The sequence below is a fragment of the Diceros bicornis genome, chromosome 2, assembly GCF_020826845.1.
Source record: "Diceros bicornis minor isolate mBicDic1 chromosome 2, mDicBic1.mat.cur, whole genome shotgun sequence".
NCBI classification, from domain to species: domain Eukaryota; kingdom Metazoa; phylum Chordata; class Mammalia; order Perissodactyla; family Rhinocerotidae; genus Diceros; species Diceros bicornis.
The window spans coordinates 47,242,929-47,260,560 of record NC_080741.1 but is presented as its reverse complement, the minus strand read 5'-3'; the positions used below and the strand labels follow the sequence as shown (position 1 = coordinate 47,260,560).

The following is a 17,632-nucleotide window of genomic DNA, read 5'->3' as shown; positions in this document are numbered from 1 at the left end:
TATTATTTTTTTTGTGTGAGGAAGATCAGCCCTGAGCTAACATCTGATGCCAATCCTCCTCTTTTTGCTGAGGAAGATTGGCCCTGGGCTAACATCCGTGCCCATCTTCCTCCACTTTATATGGGACGCCGCCACAGCGTGGTTTGACAAGCAGTGCGTTAGTGCGCACCCGGGAGCCAAACCTGCGAACCCTGGGCCGCCGCAGCAGAATGCGCACACTTAACCACTGCGCCACCGGGCCGGCCCCTCAACATTATGTTTTAATAAAGCATCAATAAAATCCAAGAAGTGAGTGCATGCATATGCATACGTGTGTGTACCTACAGAAGTATATCTCTATCTTTGGTGTTTTAAGCTAGATTACCTTCATAAATGAAATAGAAAAACAGAAAACACACACTCACAAACACACACTTCAACCAACCAGAAAAACAGGAACATGCAAAGCTAACCCAGATTAAGAGCCTGGGATTCCTGCACCAGCTCCACTGCTAGGTTTCCAATCTCGAGAAATTCTCTTCCCCGATCTGGGCCCCCATTTTCTCTTCCACTCACGAAGGAGGGGATGGACTGGACGAGCCCAGCCCCAGCTGTGTCGTCTCCCTGGTGCCAAGGCTCACAGAGACACACTTGAGGACCTGCAGAGCCAAGACACGGAGCACCAGGGCGCCTCCTTCCACTGAAAGCAGTTACAGGGCAGCAATAAGTTAACTGAACAAAGGCAATTTACTTCTAGTGTCCAACAGAAGCTGCTCAGACACACCTGGGTCTCCAACTGCTCCCTGAGAACAGGGAGGAAGCCCTATGCTTACACACAACAGGAATGTATGCGAGCCCCGCAGCAGACAGGAATGCCGCTGCACTCAGAGTCCCTGTCTTCATTCCCTCAGCAACTCTGTCTAGGGCCTGGTTTGCTGGCACTGGAGTCAGAGACAGTGTGGCTCACAGTCTCCATGAGAGCACCAACAAGAACGCAGGGCATACCAAACTCAGGAGAAAACGTTCCTTCCTGCTAGGGCAACAGGGAAGGCTTCTGGGAAGAGGCTGCATTTGAGCTGGGTCCTAAAGGCTAGACAGAATTTAAATGTAGGGAGAGAGTGGGGAGAGGAGATTTGAGATTCTAGGGAGCAGTGTAATCAGAGACACAGAAGTGGAAAAGAGAAATTCAGTTTGACTGTGATAAGTTAGTAGGAAGCAATAAGACAGAGACCAGACCACAAGGGCCTTACATCTCAGACCAAGCAAAAACCCAACCCAGCTCTGTCTTCCTGAAGTGGTTGTGCTTGTCATAATTCGAAGCAAGACAAACTGAACCCATTAAGGAACTAAGAGCTAGTCATGCAGCCACAAGGGGAGCCAACAGACTCATCAATAGGTTTTCTACCCCCAATAACTTAGTTCAAATGGTAATTGCTTGAGATGAAAAACAGCTTCTACTTAATATTTTCTTTTTTCCTGGAAAATAAGGCAAATATTGAGAAACAGTTGCTGGAGCCAAGAGTCAAAGATAATTTTTAAGAGAAAGTATGATCACAATTCTTGTACAGATAAAACACAATCAAGATTTTATTTAACTCATCAATTAATGAGGACCAATAAGATGTTACACCTGGGGGACTGCAAAGAACCATACATAGATAGGCCATCAGAAATGCTGAAATAAACCTGTTTAATAGATGCAAAACCAAGAGTGGTCGATCTCCACAGGGCCGCAGTCAACTGCATCTCCCCCAGACACAGTCAGCATGCGAAGGACAAGAATCATGTGCCTTCCCTGGGGATTCTACAACTGACAGAGTGCCACACGGCTCAAAGACAAGGAAAGGCCCAGGGACCCAGAGAATCGATAACCAGACAACACCTACACCTTCACTGAGGACATTCAGCAGACATTTTGGTCCATTTCAAAGTCTTTCACAAGTTTTCCCTACAAAGGTGAGTACCGATCAACACAGAAACTGTAAACTCTCAGGCAGGTGTTTGACAGGAAATCTCAGGGCCATCGAGGCCTGGCAAGGTAGGGGGCGGGTCCATGCCCACCTGGTCAACTTTAGACTGGGAATCAGAAGGATCTTGGGCTGTACCACAAGCCAGCTGAGAGCAAGTCCCATCTCCTCCCTTCTCTGGGGGCTTCTAAAATGCAGCCTGGCACCAGGCCAGGGTGCTCAGCCCTGACCACACCCAGGAGTCTCCTGAGCCGCTTTAAACAGTACACTTGCCCCACTCTAGAAATTCCACTCCTAGAGCTTCTGATTCTGCTGGTCGGGGTGGGGCTGGGGCATCACCAGCTTTTAAAATCTCCCCAAGTGATTCTAATGAGCAGCTTGGACTGAGAACCACCCAGCCAGATAAGACCCCTTCGTCCCTGACACTGTGGCTTTGTTGTAATGTTTCCTTTTAATTGACAGCTGCTAGCCTCAGTATAGAATTGGAGAACATCAGTGAGACATTTTCCAAAAATGCTCCTCAAAATTAATCTTTGGTACAGACCATAAAACAAGCACAATTCATGACTTGGTCAGACTTGGCAAACATCCCACAATGTGTTAGAATCTTCCACTGTGGCTGCCATCAATTCAATGAGCAGCTTGCTGAGCTGAGCACAGGCCTGGTCTCCTAATTTGCTGCTCTAGTCACAATGCGCCGACCAAAGTAGAAAGATGCCCACAGCTGTGTGTGTGCTGATAGGCAATGACACATGTGCAGTGTGCACACATACTGGCATTCATGCACACACTCACACTTCACACTCATAGAGCAGCTTCCAAATCAAAGATTGGGGTCAAAGTGTTATAAAGGGGCCCCCCTTCACAATGGGGTAACTGACTGATTAATCACCTTTTAAAAGGTTGGCTGGTCCCCACAGTGGGGAGATAACTAACAATAGGGCAGTCCCAGCGCTTCCCCTCCAGCTCTTCTGAGACCTCTGATATGCGTTACAAACCTGATTGGGCCACTTTGAAGCCACTCAACTTATCCCTGAAGTCTGCCCCAGGCAACCTCTGGTGCTGTGATAAGTCCCCTTACCCTGATGGCCTTGTGTCGGTGCTCTAAAGGACACTGGCCTGCCTTTCTGTGGGACCACGGAGGGCGGAGTGCCAAGAGTTTCCAGGAAGGATGCCCTTCCCTCTCGTCCCTTTCTTGGTCCCTGTGATCCTTACCCCGCCCCCCAACACACACACACACTTACTGCAGGCCGCACAGGTGAAGCACGCATCATGGTAGAGGTTCCCCATGGCCTGGCAGGCCTGGCCGGCCCCAAACACCCCTTTGCTGCATTTCACACAGGCTCCTGCAAGGGAAAAACACAGCAGTGAGTCAGGAGGGAACAGTGGAAACTGAGTCATAAAAAACCCAATGAACAAAGGGAGATACTCATCCCTCTCCATAACCAGCCCTTTCAACTGCAGGAAACAACCTCCAGGCTCGACTTCAGGCCCCCACTCTCCCGCCCCACCCTGCCCTCCACACTGGCATGCTAGTGTTAGATATCTCCTCTTTATCAACCTACTTCCCTGCCCAAAGCTTTCAAAGGCTCCACTGTCTATAAGACAATGTCCACAAAGCTGCACCATGATCACAATATCCCAAGCATGCAGATCAGGCAATTTCAGCTAAATTATTTCCTTTAATTCTCAGTAGGAACCACCAACTAGGATTTACTATCTTCACTTTTTACAAAAAGTATCAGGCCCCCAGCCCCAGGTCCGTCGGACTGCAGTCAGTGCTCTTCCTTGCCCCCTTCTCCAAGCCCCTCACCTCCAAACAACCCCTCTGGGTCTCAGCTCCCAGCCTTTGCTCCTGGACTCCCCTGCCTGGCACCCTACGTCCACCCTCCTGTCCCTTCAAGTCCTCCAGGCCTTCCTCTGGACCTTCTCCACCACAACTCCCTCCCCTTCCCGGCCCTCTGGCTCTGAAGGCAACACGATGAACCAGAAGTTAAAGGGCCAGGTTCTAACCTTGAGCCTCCCATCCACTCGCTTCCCACGATTTCAGTTAACCTGGTAAGTTCTCTGCACATCAGTTCCTTAATTGGGAAAAAGAGGTGAGTTCCACCTGCCCTGCATGTTCCCAGGAGCAGCAGTAAAGGCTGCCTGTGAACCAAAATGTTCTGACGAGTTCATCCGCCTCAGCCACAGAGTGCCCGTCAGAAGACCTGGTCTTGAATTATAACTCCATAATGTACAAGCTACGTGACTAGGGCAGATTAATTAAACTCTCTGATGTCTGCCTTCTTACCTATAAAATGAAGGTAATGGCAGCCCCCTTATAGGGTTACTGTGAGAGAATACATGAAGAGTGCCTAGCCAGGGCCCCTCATTTGGTAAATGCTCAATAAACAGGAACATAAGTAAGGATGATTATAATGTTACTGCATTCAGTGAGAAGTTGCTTCAACATAAAATGAGCTGTTTAAGAAGTTACAGGCCTCCCAGGATCTCTCCCTGAGCATAAGCTGGAAGTCTCTCTGTCTAGACCAACCCAGAATCTCTGCTGCAACAGCCCAGGCTCTGGGCCGGTCCACATAAAGGAGGCCTTTGAGTCTCCCTTCCAAAGAACTGTCTGTGATAGTCAGATGAAAACACCACAATTATGTAAATAATGCATAAGATAAAAACTAATTCAGGAAGGAAATATACCAAAATGTAAAGAGTGGTTTCTTCAGGTTGTAAAATTTTGGCTAGTTTTACTTCTTGGTATTTTCCGTATTTAAAAAAAAATCTTACAAGAGTAGGCATTACTTTATAGCTGAAAAAAGTCTGATCTCAAAAAAGTGAATGTTTAAGTATATTGTATAACGTTAAAATTTTTGAAAACTCAATTTTATTTATATATATAATTGATTTTTCAAACATTTTAACGTATATAAAGAGCTCCCCAAGCGTCCAACAGGGTAACCAGCTCGAGTCCTTGGTCAGCAGGGGCTCAGCATCCTTTCCTAACTCTGGTTCCAATCTGCCAGGCTGGTCTCAGGCTGCAAATCCCCAGCCTTCTGCCTATGGGGTAGAAAGCTCTGTTTTCAGAGTTCTTATCATTTCAAGTGGATAAACTGCATCACCTCCAAAGGAAGTCCAAGCTAACACATCCTTCATGAAATGTGCCCACACCACCCACACCAACCACAGTGGGTTCACAGAGGACACACCAAGCCAAGGGCCCTCAAACCGCTTCCAAAACTTCCTTAGGAAGCAGGTGACGCCGTCTGTAGGAACAGTATGGTGTCAGCCAAGAAAACTGGCTGTTGGGGGAATGTGTTTATGGAAAGCTCTAGAGAACACAAGCAGGGGTTATTTGTAGTTCTTTTGTTTCAACATTTTATTATGAAAATTTTCAAACATGCAGAAAAGTTGAAAGATCATACATGGAACACCCATACGCCCACCACCCCAATTCTACAATTGTTGACATCTTGCTGTCCATCCCTCAATTGATCCAACAATCCATTTTATTTCCGATGGATTTCTTTTTTCTTTTTTTTTTTATAAGTTTTGTAATTTTATTTGTTTATTTATTTTTTCTCCCAAAGCCCCAGTAGATAGTTGTATGTCATAGTTGCACATCCTTCTAGTTGCTGTATGTGGGACGCGGCCTCTGCATGGCCGGAGAAGAGGTGCGTCGGTGCGCACCCGGGATCCGAACCCGGGCCACCAGCAGCGGAGCGCGCGCACTTAACCGCTAAGCCATGGGGCCAGCCCCCGATGCATTTCAAAGTAAGGTGCAGACAGCAGTCCACTTCACCCTAAACACTTCAGCCTGCATATCACTAACAAGAGTTCATTATTTGCTTAGTTATTTTTGTCAAGATAAAATTCACAAACAGCGAAATGCACAAATTATAAGTCTACCATCCAATGAGTTTGACAGATGCCCTATGTAATGCAAACCCAGATCAAGATACAGAATATTTCCAACACCTCAGTAAGTTCCCAAATGCCCTTCCCTTCCATCTTCTCTTTAATGGGTATGAACTTCCTTGTATGTGCCTGTATGCATGCATGTGTATGCATGCGTGTGTGTGCATGCATGTATGTGTGTAGGATGCAACTACTGGAAAGCTGGTATTTCTGTACCTAGCAAACAGAAAAGTTAATAGAGTGCCCCCATCACTATGAAATTGAAAATGTCAAGGAATTCAGAGGCATCAGCATTTCTTTTTGTCTGATTATTTCATATACAACTTAGGCTGCTCTTAAGTGAAGAAATATATCAATTCTGGGCAAAATACATTTCTTTGTTGGCATTCCCAGAGCTGTGCCCAGCTAGCAGGGAGGCGGTGAAGACGGCAGTGATCTACCATGATCACTTCTCTTCAAGGCTCATTTTAGCAGGCTCATCACTCTAGAAACCAATGGTACTGATGGCCGCTGCTGGGAGCCAGAGGACTTGCCACCGGAGCAGGCCAGGCCAGGTGGCCTGAGCCTTGCACCTCCCAAATGCAGGCCCAGGCCACGCATTTGGGAGCATGTGGACGTGGAAGCAATGGCGTTGGCATGTTCACCACTGGACACGCCACATGCTGTGGCAGGTTACTGGTTACCTGGGCACTGTCTGCCTCTCAGTGAACTGGGAGTGCCTTCATGGGGCCATATCCTAATTATGGCCTTGGCAAGTGTTCAGTGGAGAACTGGTTAGTTGAATCACTTCCCATGTAGCTCCACACACAGCCCTTTCCTCTTCTCCTCTTCCCTGGCCCTCACCCCCTGGTACCTGGAGTACACATGTCTGCCCCCAAAGCAAGCACCTTTTACAGAGGTTCAGAGTCTTATTCATCTCTGAACACCCTGAGCCACTGACAAAGTACACTTGGTATGCCCTTAACAAACATATATAAAAAAGAGAAATGGATTACACAGACATCTGCTGAGCATAATTCAAATGGCATAATTCAAATGTGATGATGAGGAAAAACGCTCTCTAAAAGATGTCAAGTATCAGGCAATGGCAAGGTACTAATTATACTATTTGGCGATTCCAAGGTCCACTTCCAGACCCACCATCCCAAGTCCCTGGGGTTGACCTCTAAATCTTTACAACAGCAACACAGGCTGCTTTCTCAGGCCACAACCAAAGCAGACTGGACGGAAGTCAAAGCAACACAAATATAACTCTGCTCATGAACATGGAACAAAACCACCCAAAGGCAGCATCACTTCGTCCCTGTTAATCACCGTGGCCTCTTCGCTTAACTCACCCTAGAAATGTCAGCTGCAAAGAGCAGAGGAGCAGTGAGACTCAACAGCATGGCAGCCCTTCCACCCGTCCACAGGGTGAACGCAGGAAGAGGACCAGCCTTCGGGATGGCTCACCGAGGAGGAAAGGCGAGATGAATCTCCTGAGTCAGCGGGATGCTGCTGACTCACAATGAAGACATGAACTCCTCTCGTTTGGGTTTGGGGAATGAATCAGAAAACCTCTCCCACTCCTTCTCGTACAGCGAATGGCAGGATAGACAGCGTCTTCCAGTGGACGCTGACCACTGCGCAGGCCTCCCTGGGCTTCCTGTGACTTCCTTTCTCGAGGTCAGGCCTTCCTCCGCTCCCTGCGCCCAGCAGAGCAACACTCTCCTGGTTTCCTCTTGTCTGAGGCTGTGACCTACTGCCTTCAGCCTCCCGCTCACTCTCTTACTCCTGCAGCGCAAGTCCTTCGGCTGCTGAGAGCCTCTCACCACTCTGACCATCTAGCATAGATACAAAGCAAGGAAGGAAGCCACGTGTGTTCTGAACCAGCAGTCATGGAGTGAGGGTGATCCCCTAAGAAGCCAAGTAGGTAGGAAAATAGTTCATCCTTGTGGCTCAGGGTAAATGGACAGAAAAGTACTTCACGGGCAGGATCTAGTCTTTCTTTAGCAGGGAAAAAAACAAAGTCAGTTTCATATTGTAGGAAATAATGTACATACAAGACCCTAGGCTGGGAGTTTTCATCCAGCGAAGGAGCTGCTGCTATCTCCTTTCTCAACCCAAGTTCTAGGAAGGTGCTGTAACTTGCTGAAGGTCACACGGCTGGTAGGTTTGAGAGATGGAATCTGAGCCCAGGTTCTAACTCAAACGTCCTGTTATCCCTGTCTGGTTGGCAGCTGTGGCTACTGCTGCCACACACAGAAAGAGGGGGCTGCTTCCTCAATATACCACCTGCTCAGGGATTCAGACCCAAGACCAGCCCTGTCCCAGATCTCCTACTGACCACCCCGGCCTGCCTCACACTCTGCCCCATCCCACACACACAGGTCGTCTTTCTGCCTGGGACCTCAACCACAAGGGCTCCCCGACATGGACCCTCAGCTCCTCCTGCCCTTCTGCAGGGCCACTGCAGCTGAAGCATTCACCCTACAAATGCTTCTCTATCACTCACTCAGAGCCAGGCTTTCTCCAGATGCTGGCAATAGGATGGTGAGTAAGGCGACCACACTCTGGCCCTGCCCTCATGGAATGGTCATCCAAGGAGCCAGGTGACCAGAATCTGCCACCGCTGATAGGTGAGCTGCCCAATCTCACCTAGAGTCCTGCACTGTAAGTTCACTAAATGGCAGGGCTGAGGAGAGGCTCAGGCCTGTGAAGTAATAAGAAACATATATATGGGTCTTTGCCCCAGTTCCTGACACAGAGCTCCTAAATCCCCTGGAATTTCCTGGGCAATGGGAGTGTCCCTTGTTCTAATGAGGCAACTCTTGGTGGGCTCCTAGAAGAGAGCTGTTCACTAGAAAGACCAAACAATGATTATAAGCTTGGAACTTTCAGCCCCACCCCCATCCTCCAAAGAAGGGAAAGGCATGGGAAATGAGTTAATAATCCATCATGCCTACGAGGTGAAGCCTCCATAAAAATCCCCAAAGTATGGGGTTCAGAGAGCTTCCAGGCAGGTGAACACATCCATGTGTCAGGGGGGTGACACACCCCAATTCCACGGGGACAGAAGCTCCTGCGCTTGGGACCCTTCTGGACCTCGCCCTACATATCTCTTCATCTGGCTGTTCATCTGTATCCTTTATCACATCCTGTATAATAAACTGGAAACATAAGTGTTTCCCTGAGTTCTGTGAGCCATTATAGCAAATTATCAAACCCGAGGAGGGGGTCATGGGAACTCTGGTTTATAGCTAGTTGACGAGAAGTGCAGGTGACAACCTGGACTTGGAGATCGGCATCTGAAGTGGGGGGAGACAGCCTTTGAGACTGAGCCCTTGACCTGTGGGGTCTGAGCTAACTCCAATTAATGTAGGAATTGAACTGAATTGTAGGACACCAGCTGGTGTCGGAGAATTGGTAGGTGTGGAGAAAATCCACACGTCCAGTGTCAGAAGTGTTGAGAGTGAGCGGTCGTAGCACAGGGATGAAAGAGAAGTGAGTTCTTCTGAGACAGGGCTCAACAAGAAGAAGGGCTATGAAACACCCTCTGCTTTCATGTGGCCCTTTAGCTACAGGATTTTAAATAAATGCCCAACAGAGGAAAGTAAGAAAATGTCATCACATATTGCTATAATAATCCGAGCTCAAAAACCAGGAGGAAAGTGAGGAAAAGAAGGAATTAAACTTTTAGGAGAGGAGAGGAAGGGATATGCATTTTTTTCCCTGCAGTTAGACTAACTGTCCGTTAATCCATTCCCCAAAATCTAGCCAGAGTGATATTTTTTTAAACAGCTTTAACAAGGTATAAGTGACATAAAGTAAACTGCACATATTTAAAGTGTACAATTTGATAAGTTTTTACATTTCTATGCACCAGTGAAATCATCACCACAATCAAGACAGAGAACACATCCACCGTCCCCAAAGACTTCACATCTCCCCACGCCTTTTTTAATCCCTCCCTTCCTTTCTCCTCACTTCCCCAGGCAACCACTGATCTGCTCTCTGTCATCATAGATTCATTTGTATTTTCTAGAGGTTATATAAAGGGACTCTAGAGTACGTACTCTTTTTTAACGGGTTTCTTCCACTCAGCATAATTATTTTGAGATTCATCCATGTTGCTGCATGTACCAAGAATTCATTCCTTTTCGTTGCTGAGTAGTATTTCATTGTACAGCAGGACCACAATTTGTTTATCCACTCAACTGTTGAGGGACATATGAATTGTTTCTAGTTTGGGACTGTTACAAATATAAAGATGCTCCCGTACAAGTGTTTGTATAGACGTATATTTCCTTTTCTGTCGGGTAAAGACCTAAGTAGGAGTGGAATGGCTGGGTCTTATGCTAAGTGTATGTTTAACTGTTTTCCAAAGAAATTCTAACATCTTACAACCCCACCAGCGGTTTATTAGAGTTCTAATTTCTCCTCAACCTTGCCAACACGTGGAATGACAGTCTTTTTTCAATTTTATCCATTTAATAAGTGCACAGTAGTATCTCACTGTGGTTTTAATTTTCACTTTTCTAGCGATTAATGATGTTGTGCCTGAGCAACTTTTCATGTGCTTATTTACCATCCTATATCTTCTTTGGTGAAGCGTCTGTTCAGAGCTTCTGCCCATCTTTTTCTTTCTGTTGAGTTATGAGAATTTCTTATATATTCAGCATAACAAGGCCTTCATCAGATATATGCTTTGTAAAGATTTTGCTAGAGTCCTATAAACTCCAGCTGCCTTAGTCTCGCTGGACTCGCAGCTGCATTTCAACTCCAGGAGTCTACCAGGCTCTGCCTCACTTCTCCCTCCCTGTGCCACAGCCTAGAACTCTCAAGGCGAGAAGCTGCAGCAATCAGAGGGCTCGCCTCGTGTACTTCCCATCTCTCAAGGATCACCGTCCTTTGTTGCCTGATGTCCAGTATCTTGAAAGCCTTTGGTTCATACATTTTGTCTGGTTTTTGTTTTTTTGGTTGTCGTTTTTTGGTTGTTTCAGGCAGGAGGTTAATCCAGTCTCTGTTACTCTATCTTTAGAATGGGCATGATTAAGCATCATCTGTGCCAACCTCTGTGCTACACAATTTATATGTTTCTTCATTTAACAACAATCCTACAAAACCGGTATTATCATCATTTTACAGATGAAGAAACTGAAGCTCAGAGATTAAGTAGAATGCCCAAAGTCAGGCTGACTCTGCACCCATGTCCTTTCCAGTCCACCCCACTGCTTTCATAAGAGGGGCTGAGGGAGAAAGGGGGAAGAAAAGGTCCCAGGGGCTCAAAACAACAGTTTCACACTTTTGAGCATCAGCAAATCCATAAATACGAGCTCAGCGGCGGGAGCAGAGCCCTTTCTTGGCTGCAGCTCTGCAATGGAGGCCACGCCTGTCCCTCCTCCCACCAGAGATGTGGCCTGGGGGTCCTGAGCATGGAGGGACCCCAGCCCAGGGCCTCTGCTTCACAGGATTACCTGGGAAGCTTGGGGAACTGGGTGGGTTTTTGATCATTAATAATCAGTAGACTAGGATGGGGATTCTTTTTTTTTTTTTTTTGGTTTATTTCTTTCTGGCACTTTTTAAAGTAGAATTTATTTTTTAGAGCAGTTTTAGGTTCACAGCAAAATTGAGTGAAAGGGAATTCACAGAGAATTCCCACATACCCCTGCCCCCACACACCCACATCCTACCCCATTATCAACATCTCCCACCAGAGTGGTACATTTGTTACAATCGATAAACATACACAGTCACACCATTATCAACCAAAGTCCATAGTTTACATGAAGGTTCACTCTTCGTGTTGTACATTCCAGGGGTTTGAACAAATGTATAATGACATGTATCCACCATTGTAGTATCATACAGAGTATTTTCACTGCCCTAAAATTTCTTTGTGCTCTGCCTGTTCATCCATTCTGCCTAACCCCTGGCAACCACTGATCTTTTTACTATCTCCATCATTTTGCCTTTTCCAGAATGTCATATAGTTGGAATCATATAGCATGTAGCCTTTTCAGATTGGCTTCTCTCACTCAGTAATATGGATTTAAGTTTCTTCCATGTCTTTTCATGGCTTAATAGCTCATTTCTTTTTAGCACTGAATAATATTCCATTGTCGGGATGTACAGCTTATTTCTCCATTCTCCTACTGAAGGACATTTTGATTGCTTCCAAGTTTTGGCAATTATGGATATAGCTGCTACAAACAGCCATGTGCAGGTTTTTGTGTGGACATAAGTTTTCAACTCATTTGGGTAACTATCAAGGACTGTGACTGCTGGGTCATATGGTAAGAGTATGTTTAGTTTTGTAAGAAACTGCCAAACTGTCTTCCGAAGTGGCTGTACGGGATTCTTTTAAAAATCATAATATTCCCACAGGAAAGGGCAAGGACTAGCAACAGCTTCCTGTTTTAAAAGATGTACAACAGAAGGCCAAGAGCCCCCCAAGGATCATTCAAGCACTTCCCTACCTCTCTGCCGCTCATGGTTTTCTGCCCCGTAGGGCTGGCAGTACACGTCTTCTCTCATCTATCAAAAAATAAGCTGGCTGAGGGCAGGCGCCTGGCTGTATATATTAGTGTCCCCATAGGCAGAAGGAAAGCAGAGTGCCTCACACACAGCAGGTCCCAAATAAGCACTGAATGCATTCAAAAGCCAGTTGGGGGAGGGGAGGGTGCTCTACGTTCAGGAGAAGGGAAGGGAAGGCACAGAGACAGGAAAGCCAGAGGCACATGCACAACTGTGGGATAATGAAGGTGACAGCAATGAGCCAGCTGGACTGGAGGGAGAAGGGACTGGACACAGGGAGACTCTAGAGGGGACCCCTGAACCCGGGGGTGAGTGGGATGTTGGGGAAGAAGGACAGGAGAAGAGAGACTCTGCACACCTAGGGCAGCAGGCAGGGCTTAAAAGGGGCTGCAGAGTTTCCAAGAGGGCTAAGGCTTCCTCCTGAGAGGCTCTAAGACTGTCACTGACTGATGTGGCCCAGGCCTGCTGGAGCCACTCCCACGCAGAACCTTCTGGAAGATAGGGACCCTACCTCACACTCAAATTGTCTCTCCCAGGTTGACGGGCTCTCACCCGCGAGGCTACGTTGGGCAGGCCAGGGCCTTGGGCAGTTGTCCAGAGCTTTATTTATATACAGTCTTCCATGAGATAGAAAAAAAAAACTGAGTACCAATGACAAACAGCCCTAACACTATGTGTAACGGAACATCCTTTAAGAGGCCAAAGCAGGGGCCGGCCCAGTGGCACAGCGGTTAAGTGCGCGCGCTCCACTTCAGCAGCCAGGGGTTCGCAGGTTCGGAACCCAGGCGCGCACCGACGCACCGCTTGTCAAGCCGTGCTGTGGCGGTGTCTCACATAAAGTAGAGGAAGATGGGCACAGACGTCAGCCCAGGGCCAGTCTTCCTCCGCAAAAAAAGAGGAGGGCTGGCATTGGATGTTAGCTCAGGGCTGATCTTCCTCACAAAAAAAAAAAGAGGCCAAAGCAATATAACAGGCCTTACTATGAGCATTTCAATTCACCAGGAGTGAACACAAAGTTTTCCTATTAAGAGAATCTGACATTTTATTATTACTGTTGTCATCAGCACCGTCGCTGTTGTTTCAGCTCCATATTAATGGCACTGGTGAAACATAATTCAGGCTGGCCTAACTTTTTGTGCACAAAGTGGTTTTCAAATTGCTTAAAGGGGGAGAAACTTTTCTCAAAAAAAGTATCAATGGAACCTCAAATATATGTGACAGACAAAAGGGAAACCACTATGGTTTAGGGTGGGACAGAGCCCACTCTGCCTCCTGGAATGTCCCGGCCCCCTGCAGCAGTTCCAGGAAGACGATTTGAGAATAACACAGCGTAACTGATCGAATGCAGACACCACCCAGCCTGGCCTGGGCAGCGTCCCATGTGAAATGTTATCCCAAATTGGTATTAAATTATTATATTGGCCATACACCCAAAGCCAAACAACAAATTTGGTTCAGGGCCACGTCACCTCCCCCACTCCCTTGCCAAGGCAGAATTTACCAACAAAGAGGCCAGCAAAGCAGCCTTGGTGTGAGGTTTGGCTACAGAATTCCTGCCTCCTTCCTGAGGACAGCCGGGCTGAGGACCCGGGAGCTCTCCTTCCAGGGAACCCACAGACAACCCAGGTGATGACAGAGCCAGCTTCTTTTGTTGTTATGAAAAGGTTTGAAATAAAAAGGCCCCATCAGGCTAGCGAATCGGTGTGGCCCTGCGCCCCCCAGCTCACACCTCACTCAGCCTCGTCCAGGTGACCGCTCCTCTCTCAGGCCTCTCAGAGCTGTCCCCCCCCTGCACTGGACATCAGAAAGCTCTGCCCGGAGGCTACACATGACATGGGATCACGCAGCCAGGAACCACCTACTGTGCTGAAAGGGGCTGAGGTAAGGGTCAGGGCATCCTGTAAAGGTTTGGGGGGCGCTGGAAGGGGGCAGGTCTGCTCGGAGCATATCTGAATGAATTATTCCAGACACAAGTTGAGCAAGGCTTTTTCTCAGCCGAAGATTGCAGCCTGTGGACCTGGGCAGCTCTGGGAGACAACAGGTTCTGGAAGAGGGGCCAAGCGTTTGGGGCAGAGCTGGACCAACGACCCCAGCAACAGCCCTCCTCCTAGCCACACTATAAGCTCTCACAAAAACCCGGGAGGCAGTGGGAGCTGGGCTCCTGACTCACATGCAGATGGCCGCTTCTCCAATCTGGCTGTACGGATCAATGTAGACGCCCACCACGACCTCCAGAGACTCTGGTTCCAGTGTCAGGGCAGGGCCGAAGTGCCTCAGGTGATTCTAAGGTGCAGCCAAGGCTGAGAACCATGGATGTAGATAATGCAACAAACCACATCCTACCTGGCCCCCTGGGCCTGCTTCTGCCCTCTCTCCACTCACCCTGTAGTTCCTGAGTCAAGGGGGAAACACTCACCAAGCCACAAAGGAAGTATTTAAGGCCATTCTGGGCTATGGAGTCATTGCACCGGTCTCCTTTCTTCACCTAGAAAGCTGCTCAAAACCAACGATGGCTTCACTTCATATGGCTTCACTTCATCGTAGTGGGAAAGGAAGTCACTATGGCAATTTCCCAATCACTGTAAGCTAGGGCTGGCCTCAGCCAGACTACCTGCAGGTTCACCTCTGCCCCAGGACACTCCCATTCTCTGCCTTGAATCATTCCCTGCCCTCCACCCTCCAAAGGGAAAAAGAGTTCAAGGTATTCGTGAGCAAGCCCTGCACCCTCATCCCCAACTGCAGCCACCCGGGGGGCCTGGCCTGCAGCTTCTGGGCTCCCCCTTCTCTGTCCGTCCCCACACTGCCAGTCTCTCCACACAGAGGCCGGTCAGCTTTCTCAACTCTAATCTGAAACAGGAATGGCCAGTCAGCACAGGAAAAGATTCCACTTGCCAGGAGTCAAATGCAAAGGCGCGATGACACTTGTCACTGACCCACCAGCAAAGACAGAAAACAATGATAATAACAGTGTCACTGAGGGTGGAGAGAAAAGGACATCCTCATCCTATTAGTGGAAGGCTAAATGTGGACAACCCTTCTGGAGGGCAGTGTGGTTCAATGTATCAAAAGTCTTAAAAAATCTTCACACTATTTGACCCAATAATTTAACAGAATTTTTCCTAAGGAAAAAAATCAAAGATGCTGCCCAAAATGGATGTGCACAGGGACAGTAGGTAGATAAGTGGTTGCCTTGGATTGGGGGAGAGGGAGCAGGGAGTGGCTGCTTAATGGGGGTGAGCTTTCTTTTTGGGGTGATGAAGATGTTCTAAAATCAGATAGTGGTGATGGTTGCACAACTCTGTGAATATACTAAAAACCACTGAACTGTACACTTTCAAAGGGTGGATTTATGGTACGTGAATTATATCTCAGTAAAGCTGTTATGAAAAAACAAGAATACTCATCAAAATATCCTTAAAACACTTCAGTATGGAAAATCATAAAGAACATAATGCAGAGGTAAAGTTAAATACTATACAATTTTTAAAAATCATATTCTAGAGCAGCTCTGTCCAATAGAATTTTTTCTGTGATAACGAAAATGTTCTATTCTGCTTTGTCCAATATGACGGCTCAAGCAGTTACTGAGCACTTGAAACGTGGCTAGTACATCTAAGGATCTGAATATTTAATTCTCTTTAATTTTAATTAATTTTAATTTAAAATAGTCCCATGTTTTGAACAACACAGTTCTAGATTATTATCTTATGACACAAAAAATGTTCATAATACAAAGTTAAATGAAAAGAAGGGGAGGGGACCACCATGCCATATGTACCACATTGTTCTCTATTTTGTTTTATTTTTTTAAGTATATTTATATATGAAGACATGACCACAAGGATGCACAGTAATTATTATCCATGGTTACTGCTGAGAAGTAGGGGTTATGGATGATTTCTATTTTCTTCAAACTTTTCTACATTTTTTATATACTCTACCATGAAGATATACTACCTTCATAATCAGAAACAAGTGTTTTTTTTTCCTACGATTTAAAGAATGTTTTAAGTATAATGCAAATCCACCACATCGTACTTCTGCTCAAAAATCCTTACTGTCTCTGATACCTACAGGAAAAGTTCAGCCTCCTCAGAGCATCTTGCAGCCTCATAACCAGCCTCCCTGTGCACAGAGCCGCTGCCCCTCGACCCCACCTCCAAGCTCACTCAGCTTTCAGGGTCTTCTCATGTGATTTCAGACTTACAAAAAAGTGACTAAAGTAGTACAAAGACTTCCTATATGGCCCTCATCCAGATTTCCCAAATGTTAACATCTTGTATGATCACAGCACACTTACCAAAAATCAGGAAATTAACACTGATATAATACTGTTATATATAGTTTATACTATATATATTATGTAAATATATTTTATAACTCATATAAAATATAATATAAAATACTATATATTTTACACACATATATATACTAATCTACAGACCTTATTCTAATTTCACCAATTGTCCCGCTAATGTCCTTTTTTCTGGACCAGGATCCAATCCCAGAACCAAATCTACGACATTTAGTTGTCAAGTCTCCTTGGTCTCCTTTAATCGGGGACAGCTCCTTAGTTTGTCTCTGTCTTTCATGACCCCAACACTTTTGACAACTACTTAGCCCACTCTCCCTCAGTGTGGGTTTGTCTAATTTTTATCCATAGTCAGACTGAGGGTATGCATTTTTCACAGGAACACGTCAGAAGTGACGATGTGCCCTTCTCAGGGCATCACATTAGGAGCACATGATGTCGATGTGTCTTACTAGTGGTGATATTAACTTTGATCACTTGTGAAGGTGGTGTTTGCCAGGTTTCTCCACTATAAAGTTACTCTTTCTCTTTGTAATTAATAAGTTTATGAGGAAATACTTTGAGATTAAGTAAAGATCCCGAGCCTCATCATATCATATTTTTGCCCACTATTCAGCATCTGTTGATGATTCCAACCTGAAATAATTATTACAATGATCTTCCCAAAGGCTGACCCTTCTATTTTCATCATTCTTGCTGCATTTCACTAATGGAATCTTCTGTACAAGAGCTTTCCCTTCTCCCCATTTATGTATTTATATCAGTGAAGACTCATGGATATTTATTTTATTCTCTGAGTTATAATCCATTTCTATCGTTTTTTATTTTGTTGTTCAAATTGCCCCAGATTTTGAAGCCAGTTTCTCAAGTTAGCTCACTTCTAAGATCACTCTTCCTCATGAGAAGGCTCAAAATTGTGCATGTTTCCCAGAATCTTGGCATAAATATA

The 17,632-nt window shown here is 46.3% G+C and overlaps 1 protein-coding gene across 1 annotated transcript in view; it reads right to left on the bottom strand.

The window, feature by feature from the left end:
• The window catches only part of LIMD1 (LIM domain containing 1), a 69,225-nt gene that overhangs the window by 29,891 nt on the left and 21,702 nt on the right, over window positions 1–17,632 (bottom strand). The window contains exon 2 of the mRNA XM_058556645.1: window positions 3,191–3,292. Within this exon, the coding sequence (XP_058412628.1) occupies window positions 3,191–3,292 (102 nt within the window). The remainder of the gene's footprint in view (window positions 1–3,190; window positions 3,293–17,632) is intronic.